The sequence below is a fragment of the Chiloscyllium punctatum genome, chromosome 45 (genome assembly GCF_047496795.1).
Source record: "Chiloscyllium punctatum isolate Juve2018m chromosome 45, sChiPun1.3, whole genome shotgun sequence".
NCBI lineage: Eukaryota > Metazoa > Chordata > Chondrichthyes > Orectolobiformes > Hemiscylliidae > Chiloscyllium > Chiloscyllium punctatum.
This window is the reverse complement of record NC_092783.1, coordinates 18209865-18228829: the sequence shown is the minus strand read 5'-3', so window position 1 is coordinate 18228829 and position 18965 is coordinate 18209865. Positions and strand designations below refer to the sequence as shown.

Genomic DNA, 18965 nt, shown 5'->3' with positions numbered 1-18965 from the left:
CTCAAGGGGAGACTATTTACCCTATCCATTCCTCTCATGATTTTATAAACCTCTATAAGGTCACCCCCTCAGCCTCCAACGCTCCAGGGAAAACAGCCCCAGCCTGTTCAGCCTCTCCCTGTAGCTCAGATCCTCCAACCCTGGCAACATCCTTGTAAGTCTTTTCTGAACTCTTTCAAGTTTCACAACATCTTTCAGATAGTAACAATCTTAAGCACATACTCATTATGTATGAAATTGAGTGTATCATCAGTGTTGTAAAGAGAATGAAATAAAGTGCGCTGGTAACTACCTTGCAGCGATTGTGGGTCTGATTGTCTGACTAAGTGCTACGGGCACGTGACACCCGCCCGCCATTTGCCGCACGTCGGTGACCCACACAATCAACTGGAACGAACCGTCGACGTGCCGTGCGTCCTGACATCTGCCTTCCCCTGCTGGGCGGCGTGGGTGCAGATGACCAATGACTAGACGGGTTGTATCAGGCGGCGGGACGCGGGCGCGCTCGGCCAATGAACGCCGCTGTTGGAGGTGGCGGTTGGTCGGTGTCGGACAAGCTCGAGAGAGTTTTGAATGTGAGCGTGCGCGGAGCGCGCGGGAGAGCGAGGGAAAGAAAGGAGGAGAAAAGATGGCGGAAAACAAAGGTGGAAATAATATAGAGGCGAATGGTGTTAGTGAGAAGAGCGGCCTGCTCGACAAGGATGAGGACAGCCGGGAGAAATCGGAGCCGGAGGTTAATGCGGCGTCGGGATTGGCGACGACGTCGACAACAACAACCACAGGATCAATAACAACACCAGCGGCGGTACCGCTATCATCGGCCACGGCGGCTGAGGGACCGGGTCAGAGCCCAGGCCTGAGTCCGGGAGCAGGTCCCGGACCAAGCCCAGGGCCGAGTCCGGGACCAGGCCCGAGTCCCGCGTCAGGAACCAGTCCGGGTGGGGGCCCAGACAAAGCGGTAGCCGTCCCGGTCGCGCCTCAGGCTGCGGCCCCCGCTGAGGTGAATCTGAACCTCTTGGACGAGTGCGCCGTGTGCCGTGAAACGCTCCAAGGGAAGGAGCCCAAGCTACTGCCCTGCCTCCATTCCTTCTGCAAGCGCTGTCTGCCGGAACCGGAGCGTCAGCTGAGCATCCCTATCCCCGCCGCGGGCAATAACGCCGCAGGAAATAACGGAGACTCGCCGACCATCCAACAGGGTAAGTACCGACTCGCAGCCTTGGGTTCGGAGATCCACCCGGCCACTGCGGACTTCACTGGCAACTTTTACAATTTAATGCCGTCCTCTCTCGACATAGCAAATTCCCCGAAGTTGTGACATGGTGAACTCCTCTTCCGATTGCAGTAGTGTGGCAAATATTTTGTCAGTTTCTGACTTGATTTGGTGCCTTGGGTAAACAGAATACGTGTTGCAATGGAATGCAAGAAACCTTGGTTGTCTCACGTTGTGTTGATGCTTATGAAAAAGGTTTTAGGTTGGATCCAAAAATAAAACCTTAATTTGTATCTGTTTCGCACTATATTTTGTTTGTCTTTCGAAGTGGTGACGGCGTCTCTTAATGTAGATTATCATTTGTAATGGTCAAGAGTTCACCTTGTAAGTACTACAGAACTTCTCTTACATGATAATAGACAAAGAATCCAGATTCAAACGTACATTAGGTTGCGCATATGTTGACATTTTTTCCCCGAACTTAGTCTGTCTGCAGTATTTGTTTTAATAGCATTTTTTTCACAATATTTGTGTAGAACTCTGAGTAGACCTGGTGTGTTATCAAATGTAAAACTGTATTTGAGTGTCATTGTGTAATTAGTACTGTTCAAGTATGTCATGCTAATTATATTTGAATACATACTACACAGCTGATATTTAAATTGGGATTTCAAATAGGACAAATTATGTATTGATAAATTGGTTTACAAATTCTTGCTTCCTCCCAATGAACATATTTAAAATAAAACTGAGCTGAGCTGAACAAATTGTCTATTTCAAAACTCTGCAAATTTTAGTACGGTTCTGTTGTTAAAATATGCTACTGTTATAAACTCAATTCCGCCTGTTTTTGAGTCAGATGTAAGGTCTGTCCTATCTCAAGTTCTTTAATTTAAAGTGAACACCTTATCATTCTTTAGTTTTGACTTGTGTAGTTCAAGCAGAATTCACTTCAATAGGTAAGAGTTGGCTGTATCCCAACCAACCAATTTCTCCCCGTTCAAGATTTTTTTTCAAACGTTATGTTCAACTCTTGCACATTGCTGATTTTAATTATTCTTCCTAACCCCCTTTGCCTCCTTGCTCCACTTCTATAAGACATTCTGTGATAACTACCTCAAATGGGGTGGCACTGTAGCTCAGTAGTTAGCAGCATCAGGACCCAGGTTCGATTCCAGCCTTGGTCTGTATAGAGTTTGCACATTCTACCAGTGTCTGTGTGGATTTGCTCTGGTTTCCTCCCACAGTCCAAAGATGTGCAGGTCAGGTGAATTGGCCACGCTAAATTGCCAATAGTATTAGGTGTATTAGTCAGAGGGAAATGGGTTTGGGTGGGTTACTATTCAGAGGGTCAGTGTGAATTTGTTGGGCTGAAGGGCCTGTTTCCACACTTCAAGGAATCTGATCTAATGTGTTTTTGAGCATTTGTTTCAATTGTCCCTGCTGAAGCTTGGTGTCTTGCTTTATATTGCTTCTGTGAAGTAACTTGGCATTTTGTTGCATTGGAGTCGCTACACGAAAAGTTATTTCAAATGTGCTACTAGTTGTTAGTGTATCAATGGGCAGAAACTGTTTTGGAAACTATTTGACAATATTAATTAGATAATTGTGCAATCGGAGATAGCAGGTGTAAGCTTTGCATGACAAAATACATTTTAAAATTCTAATTAAATCCCTCTGGCTTTGGTGATTGACAAGGTAAACAAATTAGTTATTTAGTTTTATGATTTCATGGAGTTGGGTGAAGTTTATTAATTGTTTGTTTGCGTTATCCTTTGTACAAGTGGCCCTCCTCTTAGCTTTCAAAAAATAAGGACTTGTGAATTAACTTGAATCCGTTGCTGGTCCAGACTTTCTGAATGAATGAGTGGTTAACCTTGGGTTGTTTATGCTGAGTGTCAGGATCTGGAAGAAATTCCTTTGTGTCCGTACGTGTGACACTAATATGCAAAATGTAAACTTCTGATGGGCAGAGATATGATTTGGATTGTCAGCAGATCCTTTTGGTATTGGCTCTGCTATTGTAGATATTTTCTAATCACCCTGGTCAGATGTTATGACACCTATCTTGAGCATATGGAACTTGGACCTAGGCGTCATGAACCCCTGGATCCTGTGGTTATAGATTTAGGCTGGATGCCTTGGATTTGCCAAAAAATTTACTTGGGGAAAAGTCACATCGTTAATCACAGGCATTTGGTATGAACAGAATATTCAATTGGAAAGGTCTTATACATTTGAAAATCAACTTGCTGAACAATTAACACTGCTCCCTACACCCTACTTTTAGTCCCTTATGCAATGCAAAACATCCTAGTACGTTGGATAAATCTATCCACTTACTATCTATTGGATAAACAAATAATTGGCAATAAATGCACTCAATCTGATGCATTTTATCTTTTAATTTGAAGCACTTCATACAAGACTTCTCTGTCCTTATAATGAATGAAAGGATATACAAACTCAATATGCAAATTCATTTAAAAAATTTTTAGCACTTAAAATATTACATAACATGGCAAGTTCAATGGATCAGATTGACAATTGTTCCATTGTGGGCCTGAAGAAGGGGTGTGGTATTGACCATTCTGCACTGCATTGTGGCCACTTGTTATTCGTTTTGGTTACATTCCTTAGATGGAATAGAAAACCCCTAAATCTCCAATGCACATGGGTAAGTAATGTGGCATTTTCCACTGGCAGGAAGATTTAGGCCAGTATTTTCTCAGCGACTGCTCTGTTCAAAAGATGTTGGATATAGGAGGTGAAAATAAGCATGGAGGTTAATTTTGATAAACTGTGAAATGCCATAATGCCTGTTGCAATGGTTGAGTTTGACTGTTAAAACTTACTTTTAAGATCAGGTATTTTCACAAAACTAAGAATTAGCAATTATTTAGAAAAAACAAAATTAAGGTTTAAATTTTAGTGCTTCTGAAAAATGTTCAGTGAAAATGATCACCAGGAATTACTTCACAGCTGAGCATGGTCGCTAAAATGGTATAGCAGCTTTAAGTCACATGGTAAGCATGGGTATTTGGATTTGACAAACTTGAATAAGCATTTTTGTAATTTGTGTTACAATTGGCTGATCAAATGAACTAGGAAGGTGAGCAATAAAAGTATAGATTACTAATCTGTGACAACTTCCTACAATGAGGCAAATGTAGTTTGATCGTTCAAACTCTGAGCATATGTTTTTCTTTTTTCATGCAAGTTCTTTTCAGCTTTGATAGATGAACAGGATTCAGTGCTGTTACTTGAAAAAGAATAAGAAGTTCTTCCAGTGTTTGGGGTAACATCCTTCATCAAACCATGCTGGTTTGACACAGGTCACATTGTAGCTTTGTGTATGCGAAATAGAGCTGACTTTGTTTACACAAATCTATTCATACACTGCTTTATAGATATACAGACAGGGTACAGCATAGATAATATTTATTTGAGCTGGATCCACTAAGACTATTTGTGGGATCCAGCAGCTAACAGCAAAGATCAAGGGGCTGGAAAAGACCACATCTGTGTTGAAATTGTCATCAATATAAAGCAGTACTCGTCTTTCTAATTATCTTTGAGCTTTGTGGTCTGTCCAGTTTCTTAGAAGTGGAAGAAAGTAAGATGGAGGCTAAAATTCAATTCTATCACCGGCTTCAGAATGGCAATTTTACTGATGGACTTCAATATTTCTGCAAGTAATTGTTCTGTTGTTTAAGTTAACTATTTTAAAGAATGCATCAGAATGTCGGCATATTTACATTTGCTGTTGACATATGCAAGTCAAATTATTGATCTGGTGTTGCAGAGAAATGATAATTGTTTGGTTTGTATCATCATGCCAGAAGTACACAGCAATTTGATGCTATTTCAGTCTGGTTAAATATCAACTGTGAATGTTATCCTTTTATAGCCATTTTGTAACCAGAGCTTCTAAGGCAACAAGTCAAGGTGATGAGGTAGGGCTGGAGGGAGGTGTGGTGAATTACTGCTGTTCAATAGTTCCACCTTGTTCAAAATAGAGAAGGAAAATTCTTATTTCTATTTTTAGCATGAAAATGATTAATGTATGTACAGTGTTTTAATGTAGTTGTAAATTTTGGAAATCTTGATCTGGCAGTATCCTGGCCACTTAGGAAAATGCTCACATCTCTCAATAGGTAATACTACTTTAATGGGGGATACGGTTTAATACAGGTTTTTTTTAATAACAATGAGTAAATTTATTTTTGTAGGAGATAAGAATAGTGTAATCTTACAATGAGCATAGATTGTGACTGCACCTCCATATTGAATAAGTTTGCAAGGGAGGCAGTTACTGTAACATGGCATTTATGCTTTGATTGGGCAGTATTCATGGACAAATTGCAGGTGCAAATTTATTAAATTTCATCATTGCATTTCATCCGGATGATTTTTATTACCTCATTGATCATAGTGGTAATTTTGGAAAAGGGCCACTCTTTGGGGGGAGAAAAATCGCATATTGGAATGCTTATGAAAGTATTTCCCATGCACTCTTGTTTGCTAATCAAACACATGCTTCTTGCCAAACAGTAATATGTATAGTTTAGTTGGCTGCGTGGCTAGTTTGTGGTTCAAAATGAAGCCAACAGGTGTGGGTTAAATTCCCACACTTTGAGGTTACCATAAAGGATTTTCTTTTTCTCTATCGTCGCCTGAGGCATGGTAATTCTGTAAAGAGCTATATAGTCTGATACGACTAAGATAATTTTACTGTTGTTACAGTAGTTCTGAAATTAAGATGCTGAACTAAGGGTGTAGGTTTGCTCGCTGGGCTGTAGGTTTGATTTCCAGACGTTTCATTACCTGGCTAGGTAACATCATCAGTGGCGACCTCCAAGTGAAGTGAAGCTGTTGTCTCCTGCTTTCTATTTATATCTTTCTCCTGGATGGGGTTCCTGGGTTTGTGGTGATGTCATTTCCTGTTCATTTTCTGAGGGGTTGATAGATGGCATCTAGATCTGTGTTTGTTTATGGCGTTGTGGTTGGAGTGCCAGGCCCCTAGGAATTCTCTGGCATGTCTTTGCTTAGCCTGTCCCAGGATAGATGTGTTGTCCCAGTCGAAATGGTGGTTTTGTTTGTACCCAGTACAACCTATGGACAAAACCAACATCATCTACAAAATTCCATGCAAGGACTGCCACAAACAGGAAGAAAGTTAGCCACCAGGATACACTAACACCAGCTAGCCACAAAAAGACATGACCCTCTCTCCCTCGTAGCCTTACACACGGATGAAAAAAAACCCACCATTTTGACTGGGACAACACATCTATCCTGGGACAGGCTAAGCAAAAACACGCCAGAGAATTCCTAGAGCCCTGGCACTCCAACCACAACGCCATAAACACACAGATCTAGATGCCATCTATCGACCCCTCAGAAAATGAACAGGAAATGACATCACCACAAACCCCAGGAACCCCATCCAGGAGAAAGATCCAAATAGAAAGCAGGAGACAACAGCTTCGCTTCACTTGTGGGTCGCCACAGATGATGTTACCTAGCCAGGTAATGAAACGTCTGGAGAGCGAACCTACACCCTAAACCTCAACCTGAGCTTCAAACCTTCACAAACCTTGCAAAAATGCTGAACTAAGTTAGATAACCAAAGAGAACTTAAGTTTGCTATTTAAGTATGGATCATTTGTAGTGATCACCTTTTATTGAGAAAAAAATACAGGTAGTTCTTGGGCTGCCGGAACACGCATTATCCGATTTGCTTATAATGTCACTGAGGAATTAAGGAACGGTATTTTTAAGAATGCTTACCTGTGTCCGCAACAGCGCTGTTTCAGCGGTGATTGTTTCGTTCTGCGCATGCGCTGATGTCAACTGCTGATAGAGCAGCTTTCTATAAGAGGAACTGTAGTAAGCAGCTTTCTGAGAGAGAGATACATTAAGCAACTTCCTGTGAAAGGTATGCTACTCCTAGATTATCCTTTTTTTGAAAAAGTGTAGGGACATAGTGACAAGAATGTTAGTAAGATGCATTCTGGTGATGAAAAACCCCCTCCCCCTCCCCCTCTCATACACCTACACCCCCCACACGCACAGGCAATCTCTCACTTCCACATGCTCTCACATACTCAGTCTCCCCTGTGCGCACGTGCATACAAACTTGTGGGGTGAATTTGTACTTGGAGAATTACATTTTATTTTGCTCAAAAACTGCAGAAATCTATGGATTTGTCTGTGTACATTGGGACACAGACATACTTTAACCTCACACCTTCTATGCATTATCTGAACTGAGATTGTTACAGATATCTTGAAAGTTCTGGGATTTACATATGAAGAACCGAAACTAATGTCATTCTAAAAGACGAAAGACTTAGTCAAAATTTGTTTAATATTACATTCCATGACACGGCAATCATGTTGCTATAAATTCTGTCTTATGATTCTGCTCCACAAGCACCTGATGAAGCAGCATTTTGAAAGCTAGTGCTTCTGAATAAACGTGTGGACTATAACCTGATGTTGTGATTTTTAATTTTGTTCACCCAGTCCAACACAAACATCTCCGAATCATAGATATTGTAAAATCTTTTGAGTGTAAGAAGACAATATATATGACAAGATTGCTTAACAGGAATGAGGGAATCTAACTTTTATGCATCATGATGATCCTCTGTCCCTGCATTAACAATATTTTTAAAGTGTACCGTGATTTTTGAGCAATCGTGAGTGATATTTTTTGCTGGTCTGCCCTAACCGTACTTGCCCCTTGGGCCCCATCACTTATATTACACAATTTTCAATTAAGTGAGGTTTTGCTGGAATGCAACTACAGCTTATAGGAGAACTATCTGTAGGTATTCTATGAAATGCATTGGAAGCTCTTACTGTTGGGTTGCTCATTGATTGTAAATATAAGAGTAATAACAGTCATGTTTTCACTTGGGTGTTTTGATACATTTTTAATGTCAGAGTCATACAGTACAGAAACAGATGCTTTGGTCCAACTCGTCCATGCGGACCAAGTTTCCCAAGCTAAACTCGTCCCACTTGCCTGCTTTTGTTTGATATCCCTCTGAACCTTTTCTATTCATTTACCTATCTAAATGCCATTAAATGTTGTAACTGTATCTGCATCAACCACTTCCTAATAGGAGTTCATTCCACAAATTAACCACTGTGAAAAAAGTTGCCTCTCAGATCCCTTTTAAATCTTTGTCCTCTCACCTTAAAATTATGCCACCTAGTTTTTAAACTTGCTGCATGAGAGAAAAGATCTTTGCTATTCACCTTATCTATGCCTATCACAATTTTTATAAACCTCTCCTTGATCTCCTATGATACAGTAGAAAAATGTCCCAGCCTATCTGGCCTCTCCCTTAAATTCAGACCTTCCAATCCAGGCAACATCCTGGTAAATCTTTTCTGCAGCCTCACGAACTTAATAATATCCTTCCTATAGCAGGGCAACTAGAACTGTACACAGTACTCCAGAAGTTTTCTCACCAATGTTCTGTACAACCTCCAACATGATGTCCCAACTCCCGTACTCAGTGGTCTGAGAATGAAGACAAGCGTGGTAAATGCTTTTTAAACCACCTTGTCTACTTTCAATGAACAATGTACCTGAACTCTTAGGTCTCTGTCTGACAGCATTACACAGATCTCTAGCATTAACTAGATCAGTCCTGCCCTTATCTGTTTTGCATTTTGGTAAAACAGATATCTTGCATTTATCCAAATTTAACTCCATTTGCCGACCCTTGGCCTATTGACCTAATTGGACAACACCTATTCAGAAGAAATTTTTGACCTAAAGCATTCCTGAAGAAGGGCTCATGCCCGAAACGTCGATTCTCCTGCTCCTTGGATGCTGCCTGACCTGCTGCGCTTTTCCAGCATTGATCTAATTGACCAAGAAAGATCCCTTTGTATTCCTAGATAACCTCATTCACTGCAGTCCTCACTTTCTCATAACTTCCTTCACTGTCAACTACACCACCAATTTTGGTGTCATCTGCAAACTTCCAAGCCATGCCTTCTAAATTATCATCCTCAATGCTTATGGAAATGAGGATAAGATATGTTTGCAGCATCATGGGTCACAGTCCTCCACCACTACCCTCCTTGTACTGTCAAACCGATTTTGTAACCAGCTAGCAAGCTCTCCCTGAATCCCATGTGATGTAACTTTGCTAGTCAGTCTACGATGCGGAACCTTGTCATAATCTTTGCTAAAGTTCATGCGGACAATATCTACCATGCTGTTCCCATTAATCTTTTAGATTATGTCCTCAAAAACACTCAATAAACTGTGGTCACCTCTCACCGCAGACTGTTAAATTTTAAGAGGCAAAGAACTATCCCAGATTTCACTATTTAAAGTAAAAATTAACAAGTTTATTTTTAAACCCAAAAGAGAGCAGTAAATCACCAGCTATATACCACTCGTTTCTCTTCAACCTATCTTTTATCTCCCACTCTACAATACTGGTCCTATTTTAAAAAATATATCCCGATTAAGAGTTACAAAAAAAAATTTTAATCAAATTTCAAAGCTAGTCAGCTTTGTCCGTTCTCCTTTTTAGATGTTTTGATGTGTTTTCCTGGGTCGTGACATCTTCAGTCTTCTGCAAAAATTTCTTCTGAATAGGTGTTGTCCTGTTCCTGCCTCAGTCGAAGCAAAATGCTCAGAGACAGTATCGTTTTATCTCATTTATTTTTATTTTGGGCCCTGGAGTGAGAGAGCATGATCGGCCATGTGTACAGAGACATGAATTCTGTCTTCTCTCGAACAGCAGATTCTTAATGAATTATATAGTCACTTACAGGGAGGAGCATACAGATAAGGCAACGTACATATTGATTAGGCGACCGTTACAATCAGTGAGTGTCAATCGTAAAGATTAAGCCATCTGCTGTTACTCAATGAATGTTCTTAACCTTGTTAGCTGGCTCACAATGAATACTTTTCACCTTGTTAACTGACTTTACATACTGAATGCCTCTTCATCTTGTTAAATGGCATTGCATAGTGAATGCTTTTCCACCTTGTTAACCCATTGCCCTTGTCTCCAGCACCTTATTGTTTACTGTAAGTTCTTATCTGATCTGGGTCATGCTCGCTGAATCTTTTTGTTTCACAAAAACTCAACTCTTTCTCTAACTGCTCATACCTTATACACGTTCTCAAAGATACCTTTCAGAGAGCTGATTGGCTAGCAATTCATACTTGTCGGTTTTCTTGGCAGTTTTCTGTAGTTCTCCCCTAACTGTGCAAATGTCTGATTTTTATACTCCAACATAGTGGATCATTTCATTGGTTTGATGTCCTCCCAAACAGTAAAATTTAAATTTGTTTTTGGTGACTGAGGCATAATTTAAACTGGCTGAATTTGAATTTATTTTTGTTCCATTGATAATGCAGCACCAGCAGTGTGTGTCAACCAAATGTTACATTTTTAAATATTTCAGTACATTGTGCTTCTCTAAGTCCTTGCCAGCTTCCTCTCTCTTAAAGGTGCAGTATCCACCTATACCTTCATAACAATATGCGCCATTACTGTTTCATGGCTTCTTCTATCCCCTTGATCCAACAATGCTTAGATTTGGTCTCCTTATTTTTCACCTTTTTTGGTATGCAAGTAGGCTGTACTTGAAATTACTATTCTTTCAATGTACATGTTGTATTTTGAATTGTTTGAGTTGATTGAGGATTAAGAATTGTATTCCTTCTTTTGCACTGTTCAACATTCCTGCTTTGTGTACTTCATTCTTCTCTGCTAATCCAATACAGATGAACCTTAATTATCCGAATGATGTGGGCGGGAGTATTTTGTTGGATAATTGAATGTTCGGATAAACCAATGCCGGATAACACAATTTCGCCAAGTGTTGGGACCTTGCAATCTTGCTGGATAATCCGAAATTTGGATAATCGAGGTACCTCTGTATACTGATGACTACCCTCCACTGTACTGGTGGACCTCCTGTGCAAGGCAATCCAACCATTGTTAAGGTATAACCTACTATTTTTAAATAATTATTTCCATCCCTGAATTAGTCCCAATGTTAAGTGAATCCAGAGCTCCCGTCCTGCACTATATTTCAACCCACATTATTCTTCTTAACATGCAACATTATGTAGCTTGTAATTCAGAGGTGTTCAAGATCTTAATTTCTTCAATGCCTAACAGATAAGTTGGCGAAAAGGCAGGTATGTGATAGTGCCTTCAACAGCACAGTTCCATTCCAGAACTGGCTGAGGTTGCCACTTTGGAAGAATAAATACTTTCCATTGACCACTGCTTTAAGTGGTATACCTCTAAAAGACTACTGCACTTCCTGCCTCTAACTGTTACAGATATCCACCTGTCTACTGACCTGATCCTCTGAGAGATTATTTTCCCATTGGAAAGTTTGACCTGGCAAGTTCAGATCCTTCCTTTCATATTCAGAAATCCTGAGCTTGAGCTGAAGCATTTGGATGTATTTGCTACACATGCTGCTTTCTGTGAGAATTGAAGAGTGTGGTGCTGGAAAAGCACAGCTGGTCAGGCAGCATCTGAGGAGCAGGAGAATCAGAGTTTTGAACATAAGCCCTTCATCTCACCACAGAAATTCCAAGTGATAGGTTTCAACTGCTATCCACATCCAAAACTTCTTTAGCCGTCTGTTAGAATTCATGAATACTTTGTATAAACTTTAATTCATTTAGACTTGCTCTTATCCATTCACAATTTTTATACATCTCATCCAAAGACAGTGCTCCCTCCATAACAAGAGTTAATAGTGAGGGCAGGGGTACAAAGTCCACTGAACCTATATGCCTCATCCCTCTGTCCCCTTTTCAAAAAAAAAATGCTACAAAATATTTAAGATATTTGGACAGTTACTTGGATAGGAAAGGTTTAGATGGATAATGGCCAAACACTGGCAAATAGGACTGGTTCACTTCAGGAAACCTGGTTGGCATAGAAACATTGGGCCGAAGGGCCTGTTTCCATGCTGTATGACTGTCACTCTATTTGATGATGCTGATAATATTTTCTTTAACTTGGCTCGCATTTGGTCACACCTGAACTGCAGACTCAGTAAACGATCTTATCCGTACGTTGTCAGGTGATGTCATTTCTTGACTTTATTCTCGTGCTTTCTCTGCCTTCCTCACTCTTCCTGACTCCCTCAGGCATTCCTCCTTGAGTTGATGTAGAGTGCTGTTAATGATCTTATTGAATGGAGTCGCTCAATAGACGGTGAATATTTCCTGTTTCTTAGTGTTGCATATTCCAATAGTTTGTTAATGTAGTTTCATATCTTTATCTAAAGTAGAATGGAGCTGAGCTGCTCACGTTTCATTGAGGTTTTCTCATACTCCGAATTGCAATATTTGAATAGTATTTTATATGTATCTATGTAAGTAGGTTAGGCCGATAAATGATATCTGATCAAAAAATGCGCAGAAGACGGCGAGATTTTAATTTGCACCTGTAGATGCTTTATGCTGTATTATCCACTGTTTCTTTTACATTGCTTGAACTAGTCCTAATTCACAAAACCAGCAAAGTCCCTGGGTCTGATTGCATTTCCACTATAACTGTTAGAACTTGTTTGTTATGCTTTGCACCAGAAAATTTGTTCAGTTATCATGTGAATGTATAGCTGATCATCAGACCAATTGAAGTCTATTAAAATTAAGTGTTAAATCTGGCTGTGTGGAGTTCTCACTTTCGCCCTGTCTGTGTGGGTTTCCTCTGGGTGCTCCGGTTTCCTCCCACTGGGTTCTTTTCCAGAGGTTTCTCACATGAGATGCAATTCGCGCACAGCAACTTTTGCAAACCGTTAAAGTTATTAAAGCTTGTTCGAGCCAGGTGACCCCTTTGACCCTATTCGTGGGCATGTGAAGTCGAGACAGAGGCCCAGAACAAAAAAAACACACCCTCTTTGTACAGGTCATTTGGTAATGCTCATAGATATTCTGTTCCCCTCTCCACCCCCACACCACCATAATCATAACCGTAACCATAACCACAACCACATGTTTCTCCAGATTCAATGGTAGGATGAGGTCATCCTTGGAGATAATGAAAATGCCCTAATCCTGCAGAATCGTGATGCAAGTGATTTCTTGACTTAAGTGATTTCCCAAGGCCATGTAGGTCTGATAAGTCCTAGCTTTGGGGGATGGCTATGAAAGCATTTTTGAATGGAAGGGATTGAATGAGCGTTCAGTTTGATAATAGGAGAGTAGCAGTAAATGACTGTCCAAATGAAGTGGGAGTCATCCACATTCCTGCATGTGTTGTCCCCACCCACTTTCAGAATCAGAAGAAAGACAGTGTGGTTTTAACCCTTTAACATTACATGAATGTTCAAAGAGAGTGTACAATTTAATCTTTTAACATTACTCCACAATCCAGGGATGCGCAGGTTAGCTGAACTGGCCATGCTAAATTGCCCATGGTGTTCAGGGATGTGTAGGCTGGGTGTATTAGTCAGGGAAAATGTAGAGTAATAGGTGAAGAGGAATGGGTCTAGGTGGGATACTCTTTGGAGGGTCGGTGGGACTTATTGGGCCAAATGGCTTGTTTCCACACTGTAGAAAGTCTGATTCTAAATCATTTAATTGCTTAGCATAGAATTCAGAAAAATCAAAAAAACAATAACCTATCAATTTTTAAACCAATTAAAAAATAAGATTAGGAGAAATAAATCTGACAACTGAACTGCTGTGCAATTATATGTTCTGAAATAAAAAAGTTCTTTATTGACAACCTAATCTTTTTCAAATGCTGGAGGATATCTTATTCCAATTCTGTAAATATTATATTCATTCATTCATTCATTCATTCATTCATTCATTCATTCATTCATTCATTCATTTGTTAGCTTGTTTAGACTTTCACATAACTTGGCACATCTTGATGAGTAGTCCCTGTGTATTTATGTTCGATGTGGGGATAAAGAAAACAGTGTGATTAAGCATGTCATATAGCAATTAAAAATAGAAGAAACCAGCTTATCTGATTTGAGTTAATATTATATACCAGTTAAATTTGTTCCTGCTGCTAAGAGGGTTAGGTGACAAAGTGTTGAACAGCTTATCTAAGCACATACCCACACTACCGCAAACTGAACTGAACTTGAACCCCTGCGACATCAGTTAAGTGACTTACTGATGGGATGTCATATTGTAATTGGCTTATTGTGTTGCTAAGGCTTGAAAACAAAATATAACTAAGAAAAAGTTATTGGCATCTTGCTGTTTAAAAAAAAATGTAAACCAAATTTAGAATCAATAGTTACGCAGCTGCATGCTTTATTCTCAGCAATCTGAATGTAACCATCACAACCGCTTAATAAAGTTCTCAAATTTTTACCTACTGACGACTGGTTATTCTCAAAAGAAAAAGGTAATATCCAACAACACCTTATTCCAGTCTTGTACATACAATTCTACTCATTCATTAGCTTGTGTAGACTTTCATATAACTTGGCACATGTGCAGTAGTCCCAGTGCACTTCTGTTGCATTTTGTCAAAATTACTTTTAAACCCAATTTCAGTTCTAGCTGAACCAAGACTTCAGCGTTATGCATTAACTTTCTTTCTCTGCTTTTAAATGCTGTCTTCTTTTAAGTTGAATGTGTTCTTTTTGATGGACTATTTCCATATCCGTCTTGGATGAACTTCCCCTTAAGCTAAATTACTGGTGTGATCTAAAATATATATAAATCAGAGTTTAATGTTTATTTTTAGTTTGTATTTTGATTTTGAGTTGTAAGTATAAGTTTTCTGTAGAGTTAATTATAAACTTGAGTATTTGTATGGCCATGGTGATTTCTTTTAAGTTTGTGAAGGCTACTTTGGCAGTTTAATAGCTGTGTGCTCTTCAGAGTTTTATGACTTTGTGTGAACGATTGTGCTTTAAGGTCTGCTAGAAATTTGTATAATTGGATTATTTTGTAGGACTAAGAAAAACACTCCATTTGGAGAGATTTTTGTTTGTTTTACTTTGTTTTGGAACATTCTGTGAAGTCCTTTGAGTACATGTTTAAAGGAATACTCCGGAGAAGGACAGAATATAGCAAGACTAAATAACTTAGAGTTAAGTGTTAGGCTAAAACCCTGAAGAGGACTCTAAGCTGCATTGTTTAAAGTGTCATATATGGTAGCTTATTTGAGATTCCGGTCTAGATGATAGTCACAGTTACTGTAAACATATTGAGGTGTGAGTACTGTACAAGGATTGTTGGGGAGGCCATAAGGGGATTTTGTTTAGATTTGGTGATTAAATGTTTTGACGATTAATGGCAATATACTTTTAAGCACACAGTATATCTCTTTGAATTTGTGCTGTAATTAAATAGATTGCTTTATTCTATTTATCTCCTCATTTTGTTTGCTTCATAAACTTTGATTCTGTTATTAAAGCAAAATCTGCAACACCAGGCTTGCATTTTGAGAGGAGACACCAGTTAAGACTAGAACAAAATAAGATTTGTTAGGCCACGTTGCAATCTGGGATCTGATTTGTCAATCAATAACATCAGCTGAGATCATAACCCATCCAATTAGATTTCTCTTCCCAGTCACTTTACTTGATGTAGATCATTGGCAACAATGACTCCTGTTCATAAGAGTTAGGAACAAAAGTAGACCATCTTTCAGTATGATCATAGCAAGTCTTGTGCTTCACCTTCTCAAGCAAAGTAGCACCATAAGGGATCTGCAGTGGTGTACAGGAGGCGGATCTGGATGACAACCTGGTCCCAAACCTGAATGTTTACAGAGATCAGGGTAGATATTTGCGATCCATGCTGATTTCTTGCTCATCAAGGGATGGACAGGGCTCTTGACAGACCAGTTCTCTGGTACAGTGGGGCAAGTCCTGGAATAAATGAATATTGTCATGGATCCTCTGCTCTGGGACTCTGTTGGACTATTTGGAATGGATCATGTGGTTCAGCATGGATGTCAGGACAGACAAAACCTTGTTACGATCTTTTGATCTGTACACTGAAGAGGGAGGCGAAAGTGAGGTCGACAAAGACCGTTGCCTCCATGACTACCTGGTTAGTTCCACGCCCCCTAACAACCCACCCTCCCCTCCAGGCACTTTCCCCTGCCACTGCAAGAATTGCAAAACCTGCGCCCATACCACCTCCAGCCTTACCTCCAATCAACGCCACAAAGGAGTCTTCCACATCAATCAAAGTTACACCTGCATTTCCACGCGTCATTTATTGTATCCGGTGCTCCCAATGTGGTCCCCTTTACGTTGAGGAGACTGGACGTCTTCTCGCAGAGCGCTTTAGGGAACATCCCCGGGATACTCTCACCAATCAACCCCACCGCCCCGTGGCCAAACATTTCAACTCCCCTCTCCCATTTTGTCGAGGGCATGGAGGTCATGGGCCGCCTCCATCGCCACTCCCTCAACTCTCAACGCCTAGAGGAAGAATGCCTCATCTTCTGCCTCGGAACACTTCAACCCCAGAGCATCAATGTGGACTTCACTACTTTCCTCATTTCCCCTCCCTTCACTTCACCCCGATTCCAATCTTCCAGCTCAGCACCATCCTCATGACCTGTCCTACCTGCCAATCTTCGTCCTCACCTCCATCCACCTATTGCACTCTAAGCTACTTTCTCCCCAGCCCCACTCCTCTCACATTTATCTCTCCACCCCAGAGGCTCCCAGCCTCATTCCTGATGAAGGGTTCCTGCCCAAAACATCGATTTTCCTGCTCCTCGGATGCTGCCTGACCAGCAATCTTGACACTGAAAAGGGAGACAGGGTGCCAGTCTCTTAAAAAACACACATTCCTCTTCTTGGGCAGTGGAACCTTTATCCTACACCAAGAAAGGGGTAACTCCAGTTGTTAAGGCTTCTTTGCAGACATTTGTAACTCCAGCAAGGTGTGTAGTTAAACAAGCTCCAGCCTTACCAGGTCAGGGATTGAATGTGTCACCTGCATGGAGGCTGCCAGAACTCAGGAGAAATGCACTGTTGAAATGTTCAGGCAGTCAGTTCTGGATGCATTCAGTATGAAAATTCCAGTACACGTCTGCCAAGACCCTCAAACTCCCCATTTACTGACATTGCTAGCTCCCCTGTCCTTGAGTAAGATTGAAATCTTCCCCCCCCCCCCGAGGACAATGTAGTGGTCTTCAATGGAGCTCAATGGGGCTTTCATCAAAGAAGTATGTTGTCCGACCAAGGGAACATATAGGTTCAAAGTGGACTATTACATCTCCTTGTAGAATAGTCAGTTAACCAAGTCCACGCCCCCCTACAACCCACCCTCCCATCCTGGCACTTTCCCCTGCCACCGCAGGAACTGTAAAACCTGCACCCACACCACCTCCCTCACCTCTATCCAAGGCCCTAAAGGAGCCTTCCACATCCATCAAAGTTTTACTTGCACACCCACTAATACCATTTATTGTATCCGTTGCTCCTGATGCGGTCTCCTCTACATTGGGGAGACTGGGCGCCTCCTAGCAGAGCGCTTTAGGGAACATCTCCGGGACAACCGCACCAATCAACCACACCGCCCCGTGGCCCAACATTTCAACTCCCCCTCCCACTCTGCCGAGGACATGGAGGTCCTGGGCCTCCTTCACCGCCGCTCCCTCACCACCAGACGCCTGGAGGAAGAACGCCTCATCTTCCGCCTCGGAACACTTCAACCCCAGGGCATCAATGTGGACTTCAACAGTTTCCACATTTCCCCTTCCCCCACCTCACCCTAGTTCCAAACTTCCAGCTCAGCACTGTCCCCGTGACTTGTCTGGACTTGTCCTACCTGCCTATCTCCTTTTCCACCTATCCACTCCACCCTCTCCTCCCTGACCTATCACCTTCATCCCCTCCCCCACTCACCCATTGTACTCTGCTACTTTCTCCCCACCCCCACCCTCCTCTAGCGTATCTCTCCACGCTTCAGGCTCACTGTCTTTATTCCTGATGAAGGGCTTTTGCCCGAAACGTCAATTTCGAAGCTACTTAGATGCTGCCTGAATTGCTGTGCTCTTCCAGCACCACTAATCCAGAACCAAAAAAAGTCTTGCACCGATTCCTTGACTTCAAAGATCTGACTGAAAAAGTGGGGCCAGTAGGTTGATTACCCTTACAGACTTGGGTACAAAGTGATCTCTTCTTGCCCCACCAGAACTTAGGTGACTTTGTTACCCAAAGTAGTGTGGATTTCTTGCAGGGGGCAAATTGCATTTTTCCTGTGCCTGAGCGCTGAAATGTTGAGACCAGCAGCACCATGCCACCCACCATCACCATCTCCTTTAGTATGTGGAGCGGCATGTGAGACTTGTGACTTCTTCAGAAATCCATTGAAGAATGTCTTGAACTGTTACTAAGCATTTTAGGCAGATCAAAAAAATGCTTCAGAATGGTTCCTGTGGTCCAAAGCATTTATATTCTGACAACTGAAGTTCTTCTTGAGGAAATCTCAAACATCCTCAGAATGAAGGGAGACTCTGCAGAGGGCACTTGGGAATTTATGTCCCAGCTGGAAATGAGCCAAGTCATCCCCAGTGCCTGACTTGTCTGGGTAGTTGCCTTCCATGCCGAGGCCCAAAAGGCTTTGTTCCTCTGGAGGTCCAAGGTACTGGTGTAGAAGTCTCCTTCCTCAATCCAGTGACTCAGTAACCTCCAAAGCATCAGCAGTTAACAAAGTCCACTTGTTGCAAGATGCTGTGCCCCGTCTCCCTCATTCTGACAACCCTTTCTACTTCCTCCCAAATCTGTCCAT

The 18965-nt window shown here is 41.3% G+C and overlaps 1 protein-coding gene across 2 annotated transcripts in view; it reads left to right on the top strand.

The window, feature by feature from the left end:
• The first annotated feature begins 570 nt into the window (after positions 1-570).
• trim33 (tripartite motif containing 33) overlaps positions 571-18965 on the top strand; it is a 144120-nt gene continuing 125725 nt past the window's right edge. For both annotated transcript variants that reach the window (XM_072563377.1, XM_072563376.1), the window contains exon 1: positions 571-1196. In XM_072563377.1, the coding sequence (XP_072419478.1) occupies positions 629-1196 (568 nt within the window). In that variant the 5' untranslated portion in view covers positions 571-628. The remainder of the gene's footprint in view (positions 1197-18965) is intronic.